Raw genomic sequence first — 16,226 nt, forward strand, 5'->3', positions numbered from 1 at the left:
TCTTATCATTTCTAGAGTTACCACGACATGGACCTGCCCATGTTGGACCACCAGGGTACAGAGATATTCAAGACCCTCCACTACCTCAGCACCTTGATCCAGAGCCTGAAGAACCCACTAGGAACCCACGACAACCCCGCGCGCATCTGCAGAGACCTCAAGGACTGTGAACAGAGGATGAATGATGGTGAGGAAGGCACAAACGTCATCTGAGATACAGGACACACTGTAGCCTGAGATTCACATTTTGGGTTCAATCCTTCAGTTACAGTATACTTGGTCCAATAGTTTTTCTAGACCATGTGGACCTGATTAGTTATAAGCTATAACTAAGCTAGAAATTGTCATCTATAGTGATAATTATATACACCTGACCAGTGATATCCCTTCCTAAAGCATTACATACTTGTCCACTTTGCTAAAAGTACACAACTGTATCAAGACTCCTTTTTCATTCAGTTTGTTCTCCTTTCCTAAGGAACTTACTGGATCGACCCAAACCTCGGCTGCTCTGCTGACTCCATCGAGGTGACGTGCAACTTCAGCAGCGGTGGCCAGACCTGTCTGAAACCCATCACAGTATCCAAGGTCAGCATCAACTTCCACTACTACTCAGCCATTTACAGTCAAAACAAGCCACAATCCAGTCAAAACAACTGATAATCGGAAGCCAATATTTTAGTCAGGTTTTCAGAGAAACTCGTAGTGTATTTGAGGTTTAAAAAGGCTTTTGAAGTTTGCAATTTACACTTCGAAATTTCAGACTTTATTTTCCCTTACTAAATATGTATCAACCCCTACAAAAATGCCCATTAATTAGGATCCACATAATAATTCACATTTCCTGTTGCTGCAGGATTATTTTCCTGCTGTAGCAAACTGGCTCAAATGAAGAACCTACATCTGTATGTTTCCACACACAAACGTCGTACTGTACTACAGAACAGCATTCTTACTATTTAGCTCATTTGAATTTCCTGTCTTTTGTTTCTTTTGACACATCCTACATTTTTACTTCAGACAGGTTTTGTATCTGGCATCCAGAACCAAATCTTGCATGTCCACTGGTGTTGTCTGACACAATAGATTAGGGATTCAATTGTAACGGTAGTTGATGTGTGTCCGTCTGCAGCTGGAGATGGGGGTGGGTCGTATCCAGATGAACTTCCTCCATCTACTGAGCTCTGAGGCAGTGCAGCACATCACCATCCACTGCCTGAACGTTCCCGTGTGGGCCAACAGCTCCTCCCTGGAGCCCTCCCCCACCGCGGTGCGCTTCAAGGCCTGGAGCGGAGGAGACATGATCCAGGCTGGAGGGCTCCTGGAGCCCCACGTAGTGAAGGACGAATGCTGGGTATGTCAACCTCCAGCCTGGATCATGTGACAGGCTGCTCTCCTACTGAACATACAGCTGGTGGAATAGTGGATGAAATAGTGCATGACACTTTACATGTTGTTACATAGGCTACCATGTATTTAAGGCTACCATGTATTTAAGGCTACCATGTATTTAAGCTATAATTATAGTAAGTTGTACACCAACTGAATATAATGTATTGCACAGTCTGACCAAACCAGTCTCTGTAGGTTCTAAAAAGTAAAATCCACTTGTCTTTCAGATCAAAGATGGCCGCTGGCACCAGACCCATTTCGTCTTCCAGACCCAGGACCCCAATTTACTCCCCATCCTGGACGTGTATAACCTACCGGCCGCAGAGCCTGGCTCGCACTACCACCTAGAGGTGGGCCCCGTGTGCTTCTTATAGAGGCCTGTTCTTATAGAGGCCCAGGATACAGTACATACACAGCCTCCTCATAGGAGTGACTTGCGGGGGGATGGGGAAGGTTAGGGGGTCTTCCTGTCCCCATATACTGGGGCCCTTCAGGAGAGGCAGGCCAGGCCCCTAACCCTCCAGCATATGCTCGGACTGCAGAAACAGACAGGGGGCACCATTGAGGGACGCACCAGGAGAAACTACAGAGATACTGAGACGTCTCGCACTAGTTCCTACCGCCTGCCTGAAGAGAAGATAAGCTTTGGCTTTTTTCAGGGACTTGTTTTACTGTCGCACGGCACGAGCCCTGGATGCCCGAGTGAGATAAAAAATAATGAGTCTCTAACATCACTCTTGGACAACATTTTTAACTTATTACTTTCTATGGTCATGAACTCTCAAAATGTTATGAAATGTGTAAAGTAATAGGGAACGATTATAAATGCATTTGCATATCATGAATGCATTACTTATCCTTCTAAATGTCACACATACACGTGTATTATTTATACATGTTATATGTATATCTTAATATAAAAGTGCAATAAACATATCTCGTTCTGCAGTTTTTCAAAGTAATTAAGGTTTACAGTGAGACCCAACAATTGGATATAATATTATCATAACATTCAGGCTTAGGCTTAGTTTCCAGCATACATCCATCCACAGGTGTGTGCTGTCCAGCTATTTTCTCCTGCCTGGTCTGCAGATGACGTATGAATCTACTTGTAATAGTGATTAGGTGCTGAAGAAAAGCCCACCGGTCTACGAATAACTATTGCGCTATTGCATTCCTGATGTGTGTTTCCCTAGTCAAATGAATTGAAGCTTGCAGTTAGAGAGTGAATCCAGCGAGTGTCAGAAGAGTCGGTCTACCTCCCATCTCTCAATGAGCTGAACCAGAGATGATGACACCTGGTACCTGGTGCTATAATAATTCCTGTGGTGGATTATGAGGCGGTCTTGTTTAATCCTGACAGAACATATAAACCTTGTCTACAGCAAAGGGAATATTTTTTTACACAGTATGAATGCAAAGAAGGAAAAATTTCAAATTCACTCCAAGCTAGCAAAACAAGCTAGCAAACAGCGTTTCTTTCTCTGCATCGCTATTGTACTCCCCTTTGTATGAGTCTGAACCTATTATTGAAAGATTTAGGTCTTATTTTTGACTTGTTGAAATGTATAAATGTGTATAATTATGCAAAGCTTTGTTGTATACAGTGGATCCCAACATGCTAATTTATGTTATTTAATGTCCATGGGTTTTGCAACTTTCTGTAAACTTTAAGCCAGACACCCATCATTAGCAGAGCATTTTTTATTTTTTATAAATTTGGGGCTTCATTGATTTTGTTTTATAGGTTTGTTTTTTTAATAATCATAACTGTACTGGAACCATTTTCAATGCTTTTATGCCTTACTGTTTTACTTTGTTGACCATGTTTGTGAAATCTCTGTACAGGCGGTCAGCTCAACCAACCAACCTATAAACTCAGAATACCTCTCATATCACACATCTTAAACAGCCCTCCATCATGTTCTTACATTAGTATAGCCATAACACATCCAAAGAGTCATCTGACGTCTTTGTTAAGGGCCAGGAACAGATATTCGTGGTCATCGTGTACTTCACCCATTCATCTCTGCAGGTCCTCTGTCTGTCAGCATCATAATTATACAGCTTGTAGTTTTCAACACTTTCATTTTCTTCAACATTCAGGTGTTCAATAAATATTTGAAACCCAAGTAGATGTGTGTTTCCATTGGTTCTCATTCTCTTATTAAAAAAAAGTTGATAATCTATCCAGTACAACTTTCATTGTCAGCTACAAAGACACTGAGCAGAGTTTAGTTCTCAATTAAAGTTAAATACTTAATGCAGTATTAATAGTTATCATAGTACATGAACCACGAGGCTTTTATTGTAAAACAGCTCATGTGTTATTGCAACTTAAATACTGCAATATGAATAGTTATCCCTTTTGAAAAATGTATCTTGAAAGAATAGCGAGCGGCACAACTCTATACACTTCACCTCTTCGCCACATGAGGGTACTCTTATCTAATTTTTAAGCAAAATGTAAGTCTAGTTGAACATTTAACTCAGGGTCTTATTCGTCACATGATCCTTATTTTTTCCCTTCTCTACACTAGAACAGAGCATATTCTACACTTAATCTATCTGTCTGGGGTCCAGAGATACAAAAATGACATAAACCAGATAGTTCAGTATTGACAGGCCACTGATGACGAAGTCACAGGATATTCTATTGGACACATGGCATAGCGCCCCCTGTCCACAGGTAGGTTGACCTCTGTGATGAATGTGACAGCGTCCGACACCATGAAGGCTATAGCATGAGCCACCTCACCTGTTCTACCCATGGGTCTGCTTACACTTCTCCGGGAACTGGGAGGAGAGAGAGAGTGAATGTGTGCGTGAGAGTGCGAGCTATTGAGAGAGAGATAGTGAGCGAGAGATAAGTGAGCGTAATAGGAAAGACTGATGAAGTACATTGTGCAAGATAGACTAAGTAGAGTAGGGTCTGTGATGTGAACCGTGTTTTCTCCAAACAAATGACCTCTACACGACCTTTGGAAGCCCAGCCAGTGGACCTGACCTGGTAAACCATGATGTGACGTTTGTATAACATAAGAGTTACCTGAGCATGCTGCTCCTCATCCAGCCCAGCTCTCCCATGGACACGTTATGATCACACTAGGACTGGAGGAGGAAAGACAGAGAGAGAGAGATCAACACTGTAGTAATAACTACATAATAAACAGGGTTAGGGAGTAGTTCAATATGTAGCTAGATATAGTAGGTGAATGTTAACTAGCTGAAAGCATTTTAGCCAGGTAGCCTAGGTCAGTCATAGACCATTTAGGCAACATGAAAGACAGGATGGCATTGGCGTTTCTCTACAAGTAGGGTTAGTCAAGATGTTCTTTGTACTTGTAAGATCCTTGCCATTATCTTATTCTACCTGGACAGAATATCTGTTTATGAGCTGTGAGTACCCCTAACATCTCTGCCTAGAATGTGCATAATACTAAAATGTACAAAATAATATTTGATTCCTGGAGATAATATCCAATGCTTATTTGTATGACTTGCTCAAAACTGCCGATAAATGGCTGCAAAAACACAGCCTCATAATTCATTTTCAAATACACCAGTAGCCATATCAGATTTCAAATATGTGATAACACTGGCAAAATTGGGAAGAAGTGGAATAATAAAATGGGGAATAACAGTAGAGTTCTTGCAGACAAGCACAGTAATTACCCTCTATTGTATCCCATTGTTATAAGAATTATTCCATTGATCAGACTAGATAAAGTAAATAAAATATCCTGAAGACAAGATAACAAATCTGCCCCTACACCCTAACCAAATTATGTTTATTATCCCCTCTAGAATAAAACGTGAACTTCTGGGTTCACAATCGGTTTGACAAAACTATTTTCGTAGTTACAAATTAGATACCGCTATTGTCAAACCGTCAGTTTGATAAATCCAACGTATGTACCACAGAACGCACTGAAACTGCGTGGCAAACCCAGCGTTCCATTGGAAATTAATGTACTTCTGGTGCATTTACGATCGGTGTGATTGAGGGGTAACATGCACTGAAATCCGACTCACCCGAAATCCTTCCGAGGCCGTAACTGCTTTTAGAACGTCTATTACAATTTCATTTTATGTCGGTCAAGTTCACTTGTGGCTGTGCCAGAGACGGTTAAATTAAAGTCAACAAACTACCAAGTAGACCAGAACCAGCTGCTATTAGATTGGTGTGTGTGGGAGACACCAAGTTAATTACACCGGAACCAACTATTGTTTCCAATGGTAAACGGCCTGAGTGAACGAATCTTAATTGAGCCACCATCGTTGGCTGTGCTCAGCAACTCCACGAATGCAGTTTTCTTTAAGGATTTCACAAACCCAGGGCATGTCAAGTTATCATGGTGTAAAAAAGAAAACGCACAATGTATATCAAAAAAAGTTTATTTGGTACAAAATACTAAACAATTTACTTATAAAACCAACATTTTGAGCTCACATAGCTGCAAGGGCCAAGCATTGAGGACATACTACATGCCAAATTCAATGAGAAGGGAAATGTGTTTTCAACTCCAGTGACAGTATCTTTAGTTGCCTTAATGAATTCAAAGGCCTCTGGTTTATAAACGGTCTAAACAATTGAGAGGCTTAAATGAAGATTTCATCTAAATTGGCAGATGTCAGGTCTAAGGCTGTGTGTTCATGTGCTTAAGACAGTCTATCCTGCAAATGGGTTGGCATGAAGAGTCACGTCCTTTATACGAGTCTCAGTCAGCGGCCGAAATGACTTTTCATTGACAGGGAGCTTCTCCAGTTCATCCAGTGTTTCCAAGCCATCTATTATTCTGTTTATCGAAAGAAAATAAACAGAGGAAAAAAGTATTGTAGCAATGCATTAGTTCACAAAATGTTGGAGATAACAGAAACCACATAATATGCACAGTCAAGAGAATGTTTAGATCAAAATAACAGACTGAAGTCATGATCTGCTAGCAATCACTTATAACCACATTAAATACTGACACTGTGTTTATTTGGATCCCCAATGACATACAACGGCAGATTGTAGCTGAAACCATTCTTGATAATCCTCTTAGTTAGCTAACTTCAGACATCCACAAAGACCTACTTTCCAAACACGGTGTACTTCATGTCCAGATGGGGCTGCTTGGCATAGGTGAAGAAGAACTGGGAGGCATTAGTGTTGGGGCCGTTGTTCGCCATAGAAACCACGCCACGCACATTATGCTGCACGGAAATAAATGAAAAAAATGTCAGTTAACATATACCGAGAATTGCTGCTACCTGTCCCATTGAGGTACTCACTTTTAGGTGTTCGCTCAACTCATCTTCAAATTTCCGTCCCCAAATACTCGTCCCTCCTTTTCCAGTGCCTTCCAAGATTAAAAAAGTAATGCATGTTGTCAAGAGAGGCAGATCATTTTCTTTGCATGATCAGAAAACAAACTATTCCATGGGTTTGGAGTGACATGCTGACAATTGGTATCTGATAAAGTAATTGACTTGTACATTGGGCTATTGGTCCTTTAATTTTTTTTTTTTGCCAAATTAAAAACAATAAGCCTTCCAACACAATAATTCAGTTCTGATGAAGCTACCTGTGGGGTCGCCGGTCTGAACCATGAACCCTTTGATGTTCCTGTGGAATATGCAGCCATTGTAGAACCCACCTGCACACAGTGCTAAGAAATTCTGTCAACACAAACAGAAAGTTCTGATTAGAGCAATCTATTGGCTACAGCCAACTGTAATGACTTGCTAGTGTAGAGCAGTGTTCTTCAATCCTGGTTCTAGAGACCAAAAGGATGTAAAGCAGGGATGGTGATTGGGTATGCTAGTGCAACATCACATTTAAAATAGGCACCTAAAATCATTCCAATCCTGATTAAAAGGCAAGTGCAGTATAAAGGGGTTGGCTTAAGGACCATGCTAGTGGCTCAAAGCGGGCGGGAAGGCTACTTGCCCAGCTGGCTTTAGGACAAGCACATCAACTCAACTGCAGTGAATAGCATGACATTTCCACTCAAAACAGTGCAGAGGTGGAAGATGGCTATGGCTAGGTAACTACTGTTTGACTTGACAAGAGTGTTTAATCCCGGTGCTGAGCTAGTGCGTAGCCGCCATTTGCTGTATGACATGCGTTTGTAGAATGTTAAGTCCTCTATCGATGGAGGTGACAAATCCAAGTATAGTATTGAGGTAGAACAAAGACCGGTGAGACACCATGATCAGAGCAAATAAGCACACACAGTGTATGACTCACCTCACATGATTTCGGGGCACGTTCACAGAACAGCTCAATTTTTAAATCCCCAAGGTCTGTGTGCAGTGTCACTGCCTGTAAAAGGGATTTGAAAATAATTAAATATTGTCCAAAAGGCACAAAGTTGTGAATTGTTTCCGTCTTTATCTATACTGAACTAAAATAAACGCAAAATAAGAATGCAACAAGTGAAGTTGTCACAACACAATGCCAAAGGTGTCTGAAGTTGAGGGAGTGTGCAATTGGTATGCTGACTACAGGAATGTCCACCATAGCCATTGCCAGATAATTCAATGTTGTTTTAGAGAATTTGGCAGTACATCCAACCGGCCTCAACCACAGACCACGTGTAACCACGCCAGCCCACGACCTTCACATCTGGCTTCTTCACCTGTGGGATCATGAGACCGGCCTCCCAGACAGCTAATGAAACCGCTTGTCGTCCTCACCAGGGTCATGAGCTGACTGCAGTTTGGCGTCTGAAACGACTTCAGTGGGAAAATGCTCACCGTCGATGGCCACTGGCACGCTGGAGAAGTGTACTCTTCATGGATGAATCCCGGTTTCAACTGTACTGGGCAGATGGCAGACAGCTTAGCTTGTATGGCATTGTGTGGGCGAGCGGTTTGCGGATGTCAACGTTGTGAACAGTGACCCATGGTGGAGGTGGGGTTATGGTAAGGGAAAGCATAAGCTACGGGCAACAAACACAATTGCAATTTGTCGATGGCAATTTGAATGCAGAGACACCGTGACAAGATCCTGAGGCCCAATGTCATGCCATTTATCTGTCGCCACTACCTCATCTTTCAGCATAATGCACGGCCCCATGTCACAAGTATCTGTATATAATTCCTGGAAGTTGAAAATGTCCGTTCTTCCATGGCCTGCATACCATTGAGTATGTTTGGGATGCTCTGGATCGACAGCATTTTCCAGTTCCCGCCAATATCCAGCAACTTCACACAGCCATTGCAGAGGAGTGGGATAACATTCCATAATCAACAGCCTGATCCACTCTGTGATGGAGATGTGTTGCGCTGCATGCAACAAATGGTGGTCACACCAGATACTGACTGGTTTTCTGATGTCATGTGATATCCATAGATCAGGGCCTAATTCATGTATTTCAATTGACTGATTTCCTTATATGAACTGTAACTTACCATTATTGAAAAATGTATGTTTAATTCATCCTTAATAATCTACGTATTAAGAATTGCCTGCAATTATTTGTTCACACGAAGTTGACTAAATAGCTAGGTAGATTGGATTGTTAGGGAGTGGAAATTGGCATTGAAGCAGACGCGTAAGCTTATGTGTTGCTCCCGAAGTTTACAGCTGCAAAATATTTAATTCAAACAAAGATGACTGTGTTCAGTGATAACAGGCGTTGTATTTATTACATGTTCTGTGCATTTCGTCAAAGATTATACATGAAACATGCGTAGTAAGATTGAATATTCTCACCATTTTCTTAACGCCGGAAGATGAGATGGTGCATAAAACAAATAGATTCGACTAGCGTCATACACTGAACGCACAATGGTTCCGCTACGTCTATAGTTCGATTAGCCTACTTATCGGACGTTAAAATTACCGTAGTGTTTTGTATTAGCCGAAAAATACAAGACCATGAATTTCAATCGCCCGTGCTTGATTACCGGAGAATCTGAATAACCCATGAAAATATATGTAATACCCACAGTGGCAAGAAATGAAATCACATATTTGTTGTTGCCTCCATAAAAATAGATAAAGGACTCTAGTGCCCCAAAGTATATTTTACTGTCAATGGCGCTGCCGATGATCTCATAGATTCCATAATCGGACAGACGATGTTGTGTCCTCTAATTAGCTCTATGGTTGCCAGCGGCCTCGATCAGCTGATACCAATTACGTACACGAGATCAACGTTGAAACAGATAGATTGGATTGGTTAATTTGGTTAAAATGGAAAACATCATTACAGCGGGAATATTGAAAGGGAATACATTTTTTGGGAAACACATTTTCGGTTGAAGACGAAACCACGAGAACCACGACCAGTAGCTCTGGGACAGTGACTTTTTTGGACCAGTGTTTCCCAAACTTGGTCCTGCCCACGTTTAGTTTTTTGCCCTAGCACTACACAGCTGATTCAAAGAGTCAAAGCTTGATGATGAGTTGGTTATTGGAATCAGCTGTGTAGTGCAAGGGCAAAAAACAAAACGTGCAACCGGGGGCCCAAGGACTGAGGGCAAGGTCAGCATCCCGGCGTAGCCTCTTCACTGTTGATGTTGTGACTGGTGTTTTGTGCGTACTATTTAATGAAACTGCCAGTTGAGGACTTGTGAGGTGTCTGTTTCTCAAACTAGACACTAATGTACTTGTCCTCTTGCTCAGTTGTGCACCGGGGCCTCCCACTCCTCTTTCTATTCTGGTTAGAGCCGGTTTGCGCTTTTCTGTGAAAGGAGTAGTACACAGCGTTGTACAAGCTCTTCAGTTTCTTGGAAATTTCTCGCATGGAATAGCCTTCATTTGTCAGAACAAGAATAGACTGCCGGGTTTCAGAAGAAAGCTATTTGTTTCTGGCCATTTTGAGGCTGTAATTGAACCCACAACTGCTGACGCTCCAGATACTCAACTAGTCTAAAGGCCAGTTTCATTGCTTCTTTAATCAGAACCACAGTTTTCAGCTGTGCTAACATAATTGCAAAAGGGTTTTCTAATGATCAATTAGCCTTTTAGAATGATAAACTCAGATTAGTTAACACAACGTGCCATTGGATCACAGGAGTGATGGTTGTTGATAATTAACCTCTATACGCCTATGTAGATATATCTTCTTTTTTTTTTTTTATCAGCCGCTTCCAGCTACAATAGTCATTTACAACATTAACAATGTCTACACTGTATTTCAGATCAATTTGATGTTTTTTAAGACAAAATGTGTGTTTGTTTCAAAAACAAGGACATTTCTAACTGACCCCAAACTTTTGAATGGTAGTGTATGTACGGCAGGACTGTCTCATCATTGTCGGTGATCACTGTTGTGTCATCAGCAAACTTAATGCTGGTGTTGGAGTCATGCCTGTCCGTGCAGTCATGGGTAAACAGGTAGTACAGGAGGGGACTGAGCAAGCACCCCTGAGGGGCCCCTGTCTTGAGGATCAGCATGGCAGATGTGTTGTTAACTACTCTTATCACCTGTGGGCGACCTGTCAGAAGGTCCAGGATCCAGTTGCAGCGGGAAGTGTTTAGTCCCAGGGTCCTTAGCTTATTGATGAGCTTTGAGGGCAGTATGGTGTTGAACGCTGAGCTGTAGTCAATGCATAACATTCTCACATAGGTGTTCCTTTTGTCCAGGTGGGACAGGGCAGTGTGGAGTGCAATAGTGATTGCATCATCTTTCGATCTGTTAGGGTGGTATGCAAATTGGAGTGGGTCTAGGGTTTCTGGGATAACGATGTTGATGTGAGCCATGACCAGCCTTTCAAAGCACTTCATGGGAACAGACGTGAGTGCTACGGGTCGGTAGTCATTTAGGCAGGTTATCTTAGTGTCCTTGGGCACAGAGACTATGGTGGTCTGCTTAAAACATGTTGGTATTACAGACTCGGACATGGAGAGGTTGAAAATGTCGGTGAAGACACTTGCCAGTTAGTCAGTGCATGCTCGCAGTACACGTCCTGCGACGTGCGGCCTTGTGAATGCTGGCCTGTTAAAAGGCCTTCCTCACATCGGCTGCGGAGAGCGTAGTCACACAGTCGTCCAGAAAAGCTGTTGCTCTCATGCATGTTTCAGTGTTATTTGCCTCGAAGCGAGCATAGAATTAGTTTAGCTCCTCTGGTAGGCTCGTGTCACTGGGCAGCTCTCGGCTGTGCTTCCCTTTGTAGTCTGTTATGGTTTGCAAGCCCTGCCACATCGGACGAGCGTCCAACGTCATCAATGCACTTACTGATGACGCCAGTGATTGATGTGGTGTTCTCCTCAATGCCATTGAAAGAATCCCGGAACATATAGCAAAACAGATCTGTAAGCTTAGCATCTGCTTCAACTGACCACTTTTTTATTGACCAAGTCACTGGTGCTTCCTGCTTCCATTTTTGCTTGGAAGCAGGAATCAGGAGGATAGAATTATGGTCAGATTTACCAAATAGAGGGCGAGGGAGAGCTTTGTACGTGTCTCTCTGTGTGAAGTAAAGGTGGTCTAGAGTTTTTTTTCCCCTCTGGTTGCACATTTAACATGCTGATAGAAATTTGGTAAAACGGATTTAAGTTTCCCTGCATTAGTCACCGGCCACTAGGAGCGCCGCCTCTGGATGAGTGTTTTCCTGTTTGCTTATGGGGGAATACAGCTCATTGAGTGCGGTCTTAGTGCCAGTATCGGTCTGTGGTGGTATGTAGACAGCTACAAAAAAAAACAGGTGAAAACTCTCTAGGTAGATAGTGTGGTCTACAGCTTATCATGAGGTACTCAGGCGAGCAAAACCTTGAGATGTCCTTAGATGTCGTGCACCAGCTGTTGTTTACAAATATAGATTGTCCGTCCCCCTTGTCTTACCAGACGCCTCTGTTCTATCCTGCTGATACAGTGTATAACCAGCCAGCTGTATGTTGATAATGTCGTCCTTCAGCCACGACTCCGTGAAGCATAAGATATTACAGTTTTTAATGTTCTGTTGGTAGTTTAATCTTCCTCGTAGGTCGTCGATTTTATTTCCCAAAATTGCATGCTAGCTAGTAGAACGGAAGGCAGTGGGGGTTTATTCGATCGCCTACGAACTTCCGTCCTCTTTTTCTCCATCTTCTCTTTAAGCAAATGATGGGGATTTGCATCTGTTCCCGGGAAAGCAGTATGTCCTTCACGTCGGGCTCGTCGGACTCATTAAAGAAGAAAAAACGCTTCTGCCAGTTCATTGTGAGTATTCAATGTCCAGAAGTTATTTTCTGTCATAAGAGATGGTAGCAGCAACATTACGTACAGAATAAGTAAAAAAAAACAAGTTACAAACAACAGAAAATAACAAGGGAAAAAACACATTCGGTTAGGAGCAAGTAAAACGTCAGCCATCTTCTCCAGCGCCATGATACTATCCTAGTCACCCGTTTGGAGTCATGTCCAACCGTGTCATCAGGAGGGATCAGCCAATTGCAAAGTAGAAAATTGACCACTTCAAAATGGAGATTGCCTCAGTGGCGCAGCCCATGCTCTCACAGATGCTATAATGGCACAGATACAAAGATGAGTCCTCTATCTATCTCTATGTTAACCCACATTTTTCTAGAGTTCCGACTTTCCGACCTGAAAATCACTGACATCATGATTTGACCTGGCAGATCTTACAACGCCTGGATAGGTATTTTACAACATCATATGTTGTAGCAGTCTGGTGCCCGACGGTTAATGCATGCAACGCATGATGCCGAGTTCAAGACAACTTTGAACTCGTAAAACTCCTATTGTTTTACCAACTTGGAATCACATTGTAGAAGGATGAGCTCCGAGTTTCCCATTTGGAAAGAGTTACAATCAACTAAAAGAAAGCTCTATGCAAAAAACGGATGCAAATGTTAACTCATAGAGGTTCCAAGTTGTTTTGAAAGCACCAGGAGCACTGAGCAGAAGAACACGACCATTGTCACCTGGATCTGTCACATCCTCACATGGCCTTTCTTACTACTGTTATGATGGAACCTTTTTTCTCTCATCTAGAGAAGGTCAACATAATTACTTGCAGACTTGTGCTCAAATGTCTATTACAAGATCATATCTCATATTCCAATATTATTACAATATAGTAGTACTTCATATCCATATCAAGCCTCTTGATTGTTGTGGTTAGGCAGTGTAAAGTGCCCACTTAATTGATCAAATTCAACACAAATTGATCCAGGAAGCAAATGCTAAAATGAGACAAGTATAAGTGCGTAATTACGTTTATTATACTGTAATTTCATAAGAGGAATTAACGGAGGGGAATGATGACAATATTGTAGAGCATAATTAGGATCAAATAGACAGTTGACAACATCATGTCATGTAAACAAAATAGCAATGTTATTTTCCTGAAGTGCTAGGAGATTTTTTGGCAACAAAGTTAATACTGCTGATACACTACTTACTAGTAGTAAAATGGGGGTTGTCAGTCTCTTAGATGAGGAATTTGATTTAAAAACAAAATATGGTGTAAAAAAAACATGTTGGAGGATGACATTCCAGTTTAAAAATCCAACTACATGGTATTGTGGTAGGAGTAGGGTCTACTGTACATCTATGATGGCTCTAAAACATATACTGTATCATCAATTTCTTCCATACTCTTAATTAAAGTGACCAACAAAGGAAACAACACTAATTAATACACACAAAATATATCTATTGACATATGGATATGATTTCAGAAACAAAAATGTTTTATTTAAATATAATTTTGAAGCTGCAATTAATATTAAATATATTAAATCCTATTGACTAGAACATTTTCAAAATGTGTATAATTATAAAAATGTGTGGTATAACAACTGTTTAAATGAACATAAAAATGAGTGGAGTAAAAAAAATCTGCTATTAAAGCAACACCAAAAAAATGCACGGATAAAACTGAAATGTACATTTCCTGAGGTTATAGTGTACTGAACTAATAATAACTGTCAACACTGAAGAAAAATGGTCAGAAAAATGTGTACGTTCAACTGTTTTTCTAATGAATAACTATCATAATTTGGTATTGCATTCACCACTTGATTATGCTACCATATACAGAACACAAAATACAAAATAAAAAAAATAAAAAAAAATATAGACATGCTCTGAAAATCTACAAAAATACTAATGGCTTCAAGAGGATTCATTTAGTGAGTGATAGTAGATTTAAAACAAATAAAAACCCTTATTTAAATAGATTTCTATGGGATGACACAACGATTAACAGACTTCAACACAAACTGTGCACTGAATGCATAGTTTCCATACTGACTATCCAATCACAAGCGGTGCACAGGACACAAGGGTGCACACTTTCTCCAAGACACCTCACACTTGACGATGGGCTGTTTCCCAGACACAGATTAAGCTTAGTTCTGGAATAAAAACCTATTTCAAAGGAGAATGTGCATTGAGATGGAGAATGCTTTTTAGTCCTGGACTAATCTGTGTCTAAAAAACAGATCCCTTCTGTTAATCTTGTCTCACTATCTAGTCTAGCATGAATATTTGCATAATTCCATGAAGAGACAAGTATGAAATAAGAGTTGATTGTTGACGTCATCAGCAGTGGATTGCTGAGGAAACGTGCATGTCATAATAACCTTTTAAGAACATAAATACCAGTGGAGGCTGATGGGAGGAGCTATAGAAGGACGGGCTCATTGTAATAGCTGGACTGGAATTCATGGAATGGAGTCAAACACGTGGTTTCCATATGTTTGACTCCGTTCCATTAATTCCATTCCAACCATTACAATGAGCCCATCTTCCTATAGCTTTAAATCTTCTTAACTTCTTGCATGGGCAAGTGCGAAAGACAAGCATTGGCAGAACAGTTTTACACAGCCAGCCATCATTCCGGTGTTGTTTGTGTTGTCCTTCAGTCATAAGACCACTGTGCATATTTTGTTAATCTCCAAGTCATCCACAGCAATGTTCTTTGCATCTGTGTTATAATCCCTGTTTCCTGATGACAAGACAGCTCCTCTATGCACATGTTGTGTTGCTGTGTCAGAGCCATGCGTTGACCTTGCATACAGAAGTCCACAATCATCGCAACATCATCATGCTCACTGAGACAAACCCAATCATCGCAACATCATCATGCTCACTGAGACAAACCCAATCATCGCAACATCATCATGCTCACTTAGACAAACCCAGAAATGCTGGGGGGGGGGGGGGGGGGGGGGGGGGGTATATAATTTTACTCACAAAAATAGAAGTAAATGAACAAATAGATGAATATGGAATGACCTATGAGGATGAGATATTTGGTTGTCAGACTCATAACAGCTAGAATGACTAGTTAAGAAATGGAAACTCAACTGCATCTGAAATGGCATCCTATTCCCTACAGTGCATTACTTAGGGTGCCTTTTCAGCTGCACCCTAACAACCTCTTAACTAGAGCATAGAGCCTTATTCATGGTTGCGTATCCACACTAATGAACAGTAATAACCGGTAGCTCAATATAGCACCCACACATTAAGGATCAACTTGAACATCGATCCCCATCTTTAAGAACAAGTTAACAAGGCCAAAGTACCCATGGAACACTTTCATGTTTACATCCTGTTTTACTCATTTCATATGTATATACTGTATTTTGGTCAATGCCACTCCGACAAAGCTCATCCTAAATTTGATATATTTCCATTTGATTTTGTAGATGTATGTGTAGATCCTACTGCACCATTGGAGCTTTTCGCTACACCGGCAACAACATCTACTAAATATGTGTATGTGACCAATACATTTTTATTTCAAATCCTAACTCAATTTTGGTCCTTAATTCTGAAAATGAACATAATGTAGTCAGCAAGATCCCTTCATAGTGATGGCTATGCTCCACTGTGGTAGCCTGACAAAGGGACAGAATGAATCAAATCTGTCTATTGTGA

The 16,226-nt window shown here is 41.2% G+C and overlaps 2 protein-coding genes across 7 annotated transcripts in view; one reads left to right on the top strand and one right to left on the bottom strand.

Moving 5' to 3' along the window:
* The window catches only part of LOC110535110 (uncharacterized), a 92,908-nt gene extending 89,384 nt beyond the window's left edge, over window positions 1-3,524 (top strand). For all 5 annotated transcript variants that reach the window (XM_036936284.2, XM_090191118.1, XM_090191120.1 and 2 more), the window contains 4 exons: window positions 16-187; window positions 479-588; window positions 1,133-1,354; window positions 1,620-3,524. In XM_036936284.2, coding sequence (XP_036792179.2) covers window positions 16-187; window positions 479-588; window positions 1,133-1,354; window positions 1,620-1,766 — 651 coding nt within the window. In that variant the 3' untranslated portion in view covers window positions 1,767-3,524. The remainder of the gene's footprint in view (window positions 1-15; window positions 188-478; window positions 589-1,132; window positions 1,355-1,619) is intronic.
* A 2,250-nt stretch (window positions 3,525-5,774) lies between these two features.
* ppil3 (peptidylprolyl isomerase (cyclophilin)-like 3) lies at window positions 5,775-9,470 on the bottom strand. 2 transcript variants are annotated; one of them, XM_036936285.2, is made up of 6 exons: window positions 9,420-9,470; window positions 7,631-7,705; window positions 6,966-7,059; window positions 6,673-6,740; window positions 6,476-6,594; window positions 5,775-6,191 (listed from the first exon to the last, which is right to left on the bottom strand). In XM_036936285.2, the coding sequence occupies exons 1-6, from the start codon at window positions 9,453-9,455 to the stop codon at window positions 6,065-6,067; spliced, it is 519 nt and encodes a 172-aa protein (XP_036792180.1). In that variant the 5' UTR covers window positions 9,456-9,470; the 3' UTR covers window positions 5,775-6,064. The 2 variants fall into 2 exon arrangements, with proteins under 2 accessions (XP_036792180.1, XP_021477793.1); XM_021622118.3 differs by having other exon boundaries at window positions 9,101-9,439.
* Between the last annotated feature and the right edge of the window lie 6,756 nt (window positions 9,471-16,226).

Source organism: Oncorhynchus mykiss, chromosome 11 (genome assembly GCF_057628025.1).
Source record: "Oncorhynchus mykiss isolate SJ-2025 chromosome 11, ASM5762802v1, whole genome shotgun sequence".
Lineage (NCBI taxonomy): Eukaryota > Metazoa > Chordata > Actinopteri > Salmoniformes > Salmonidae > Oncorhynchus > Oncorhynchus mykiss.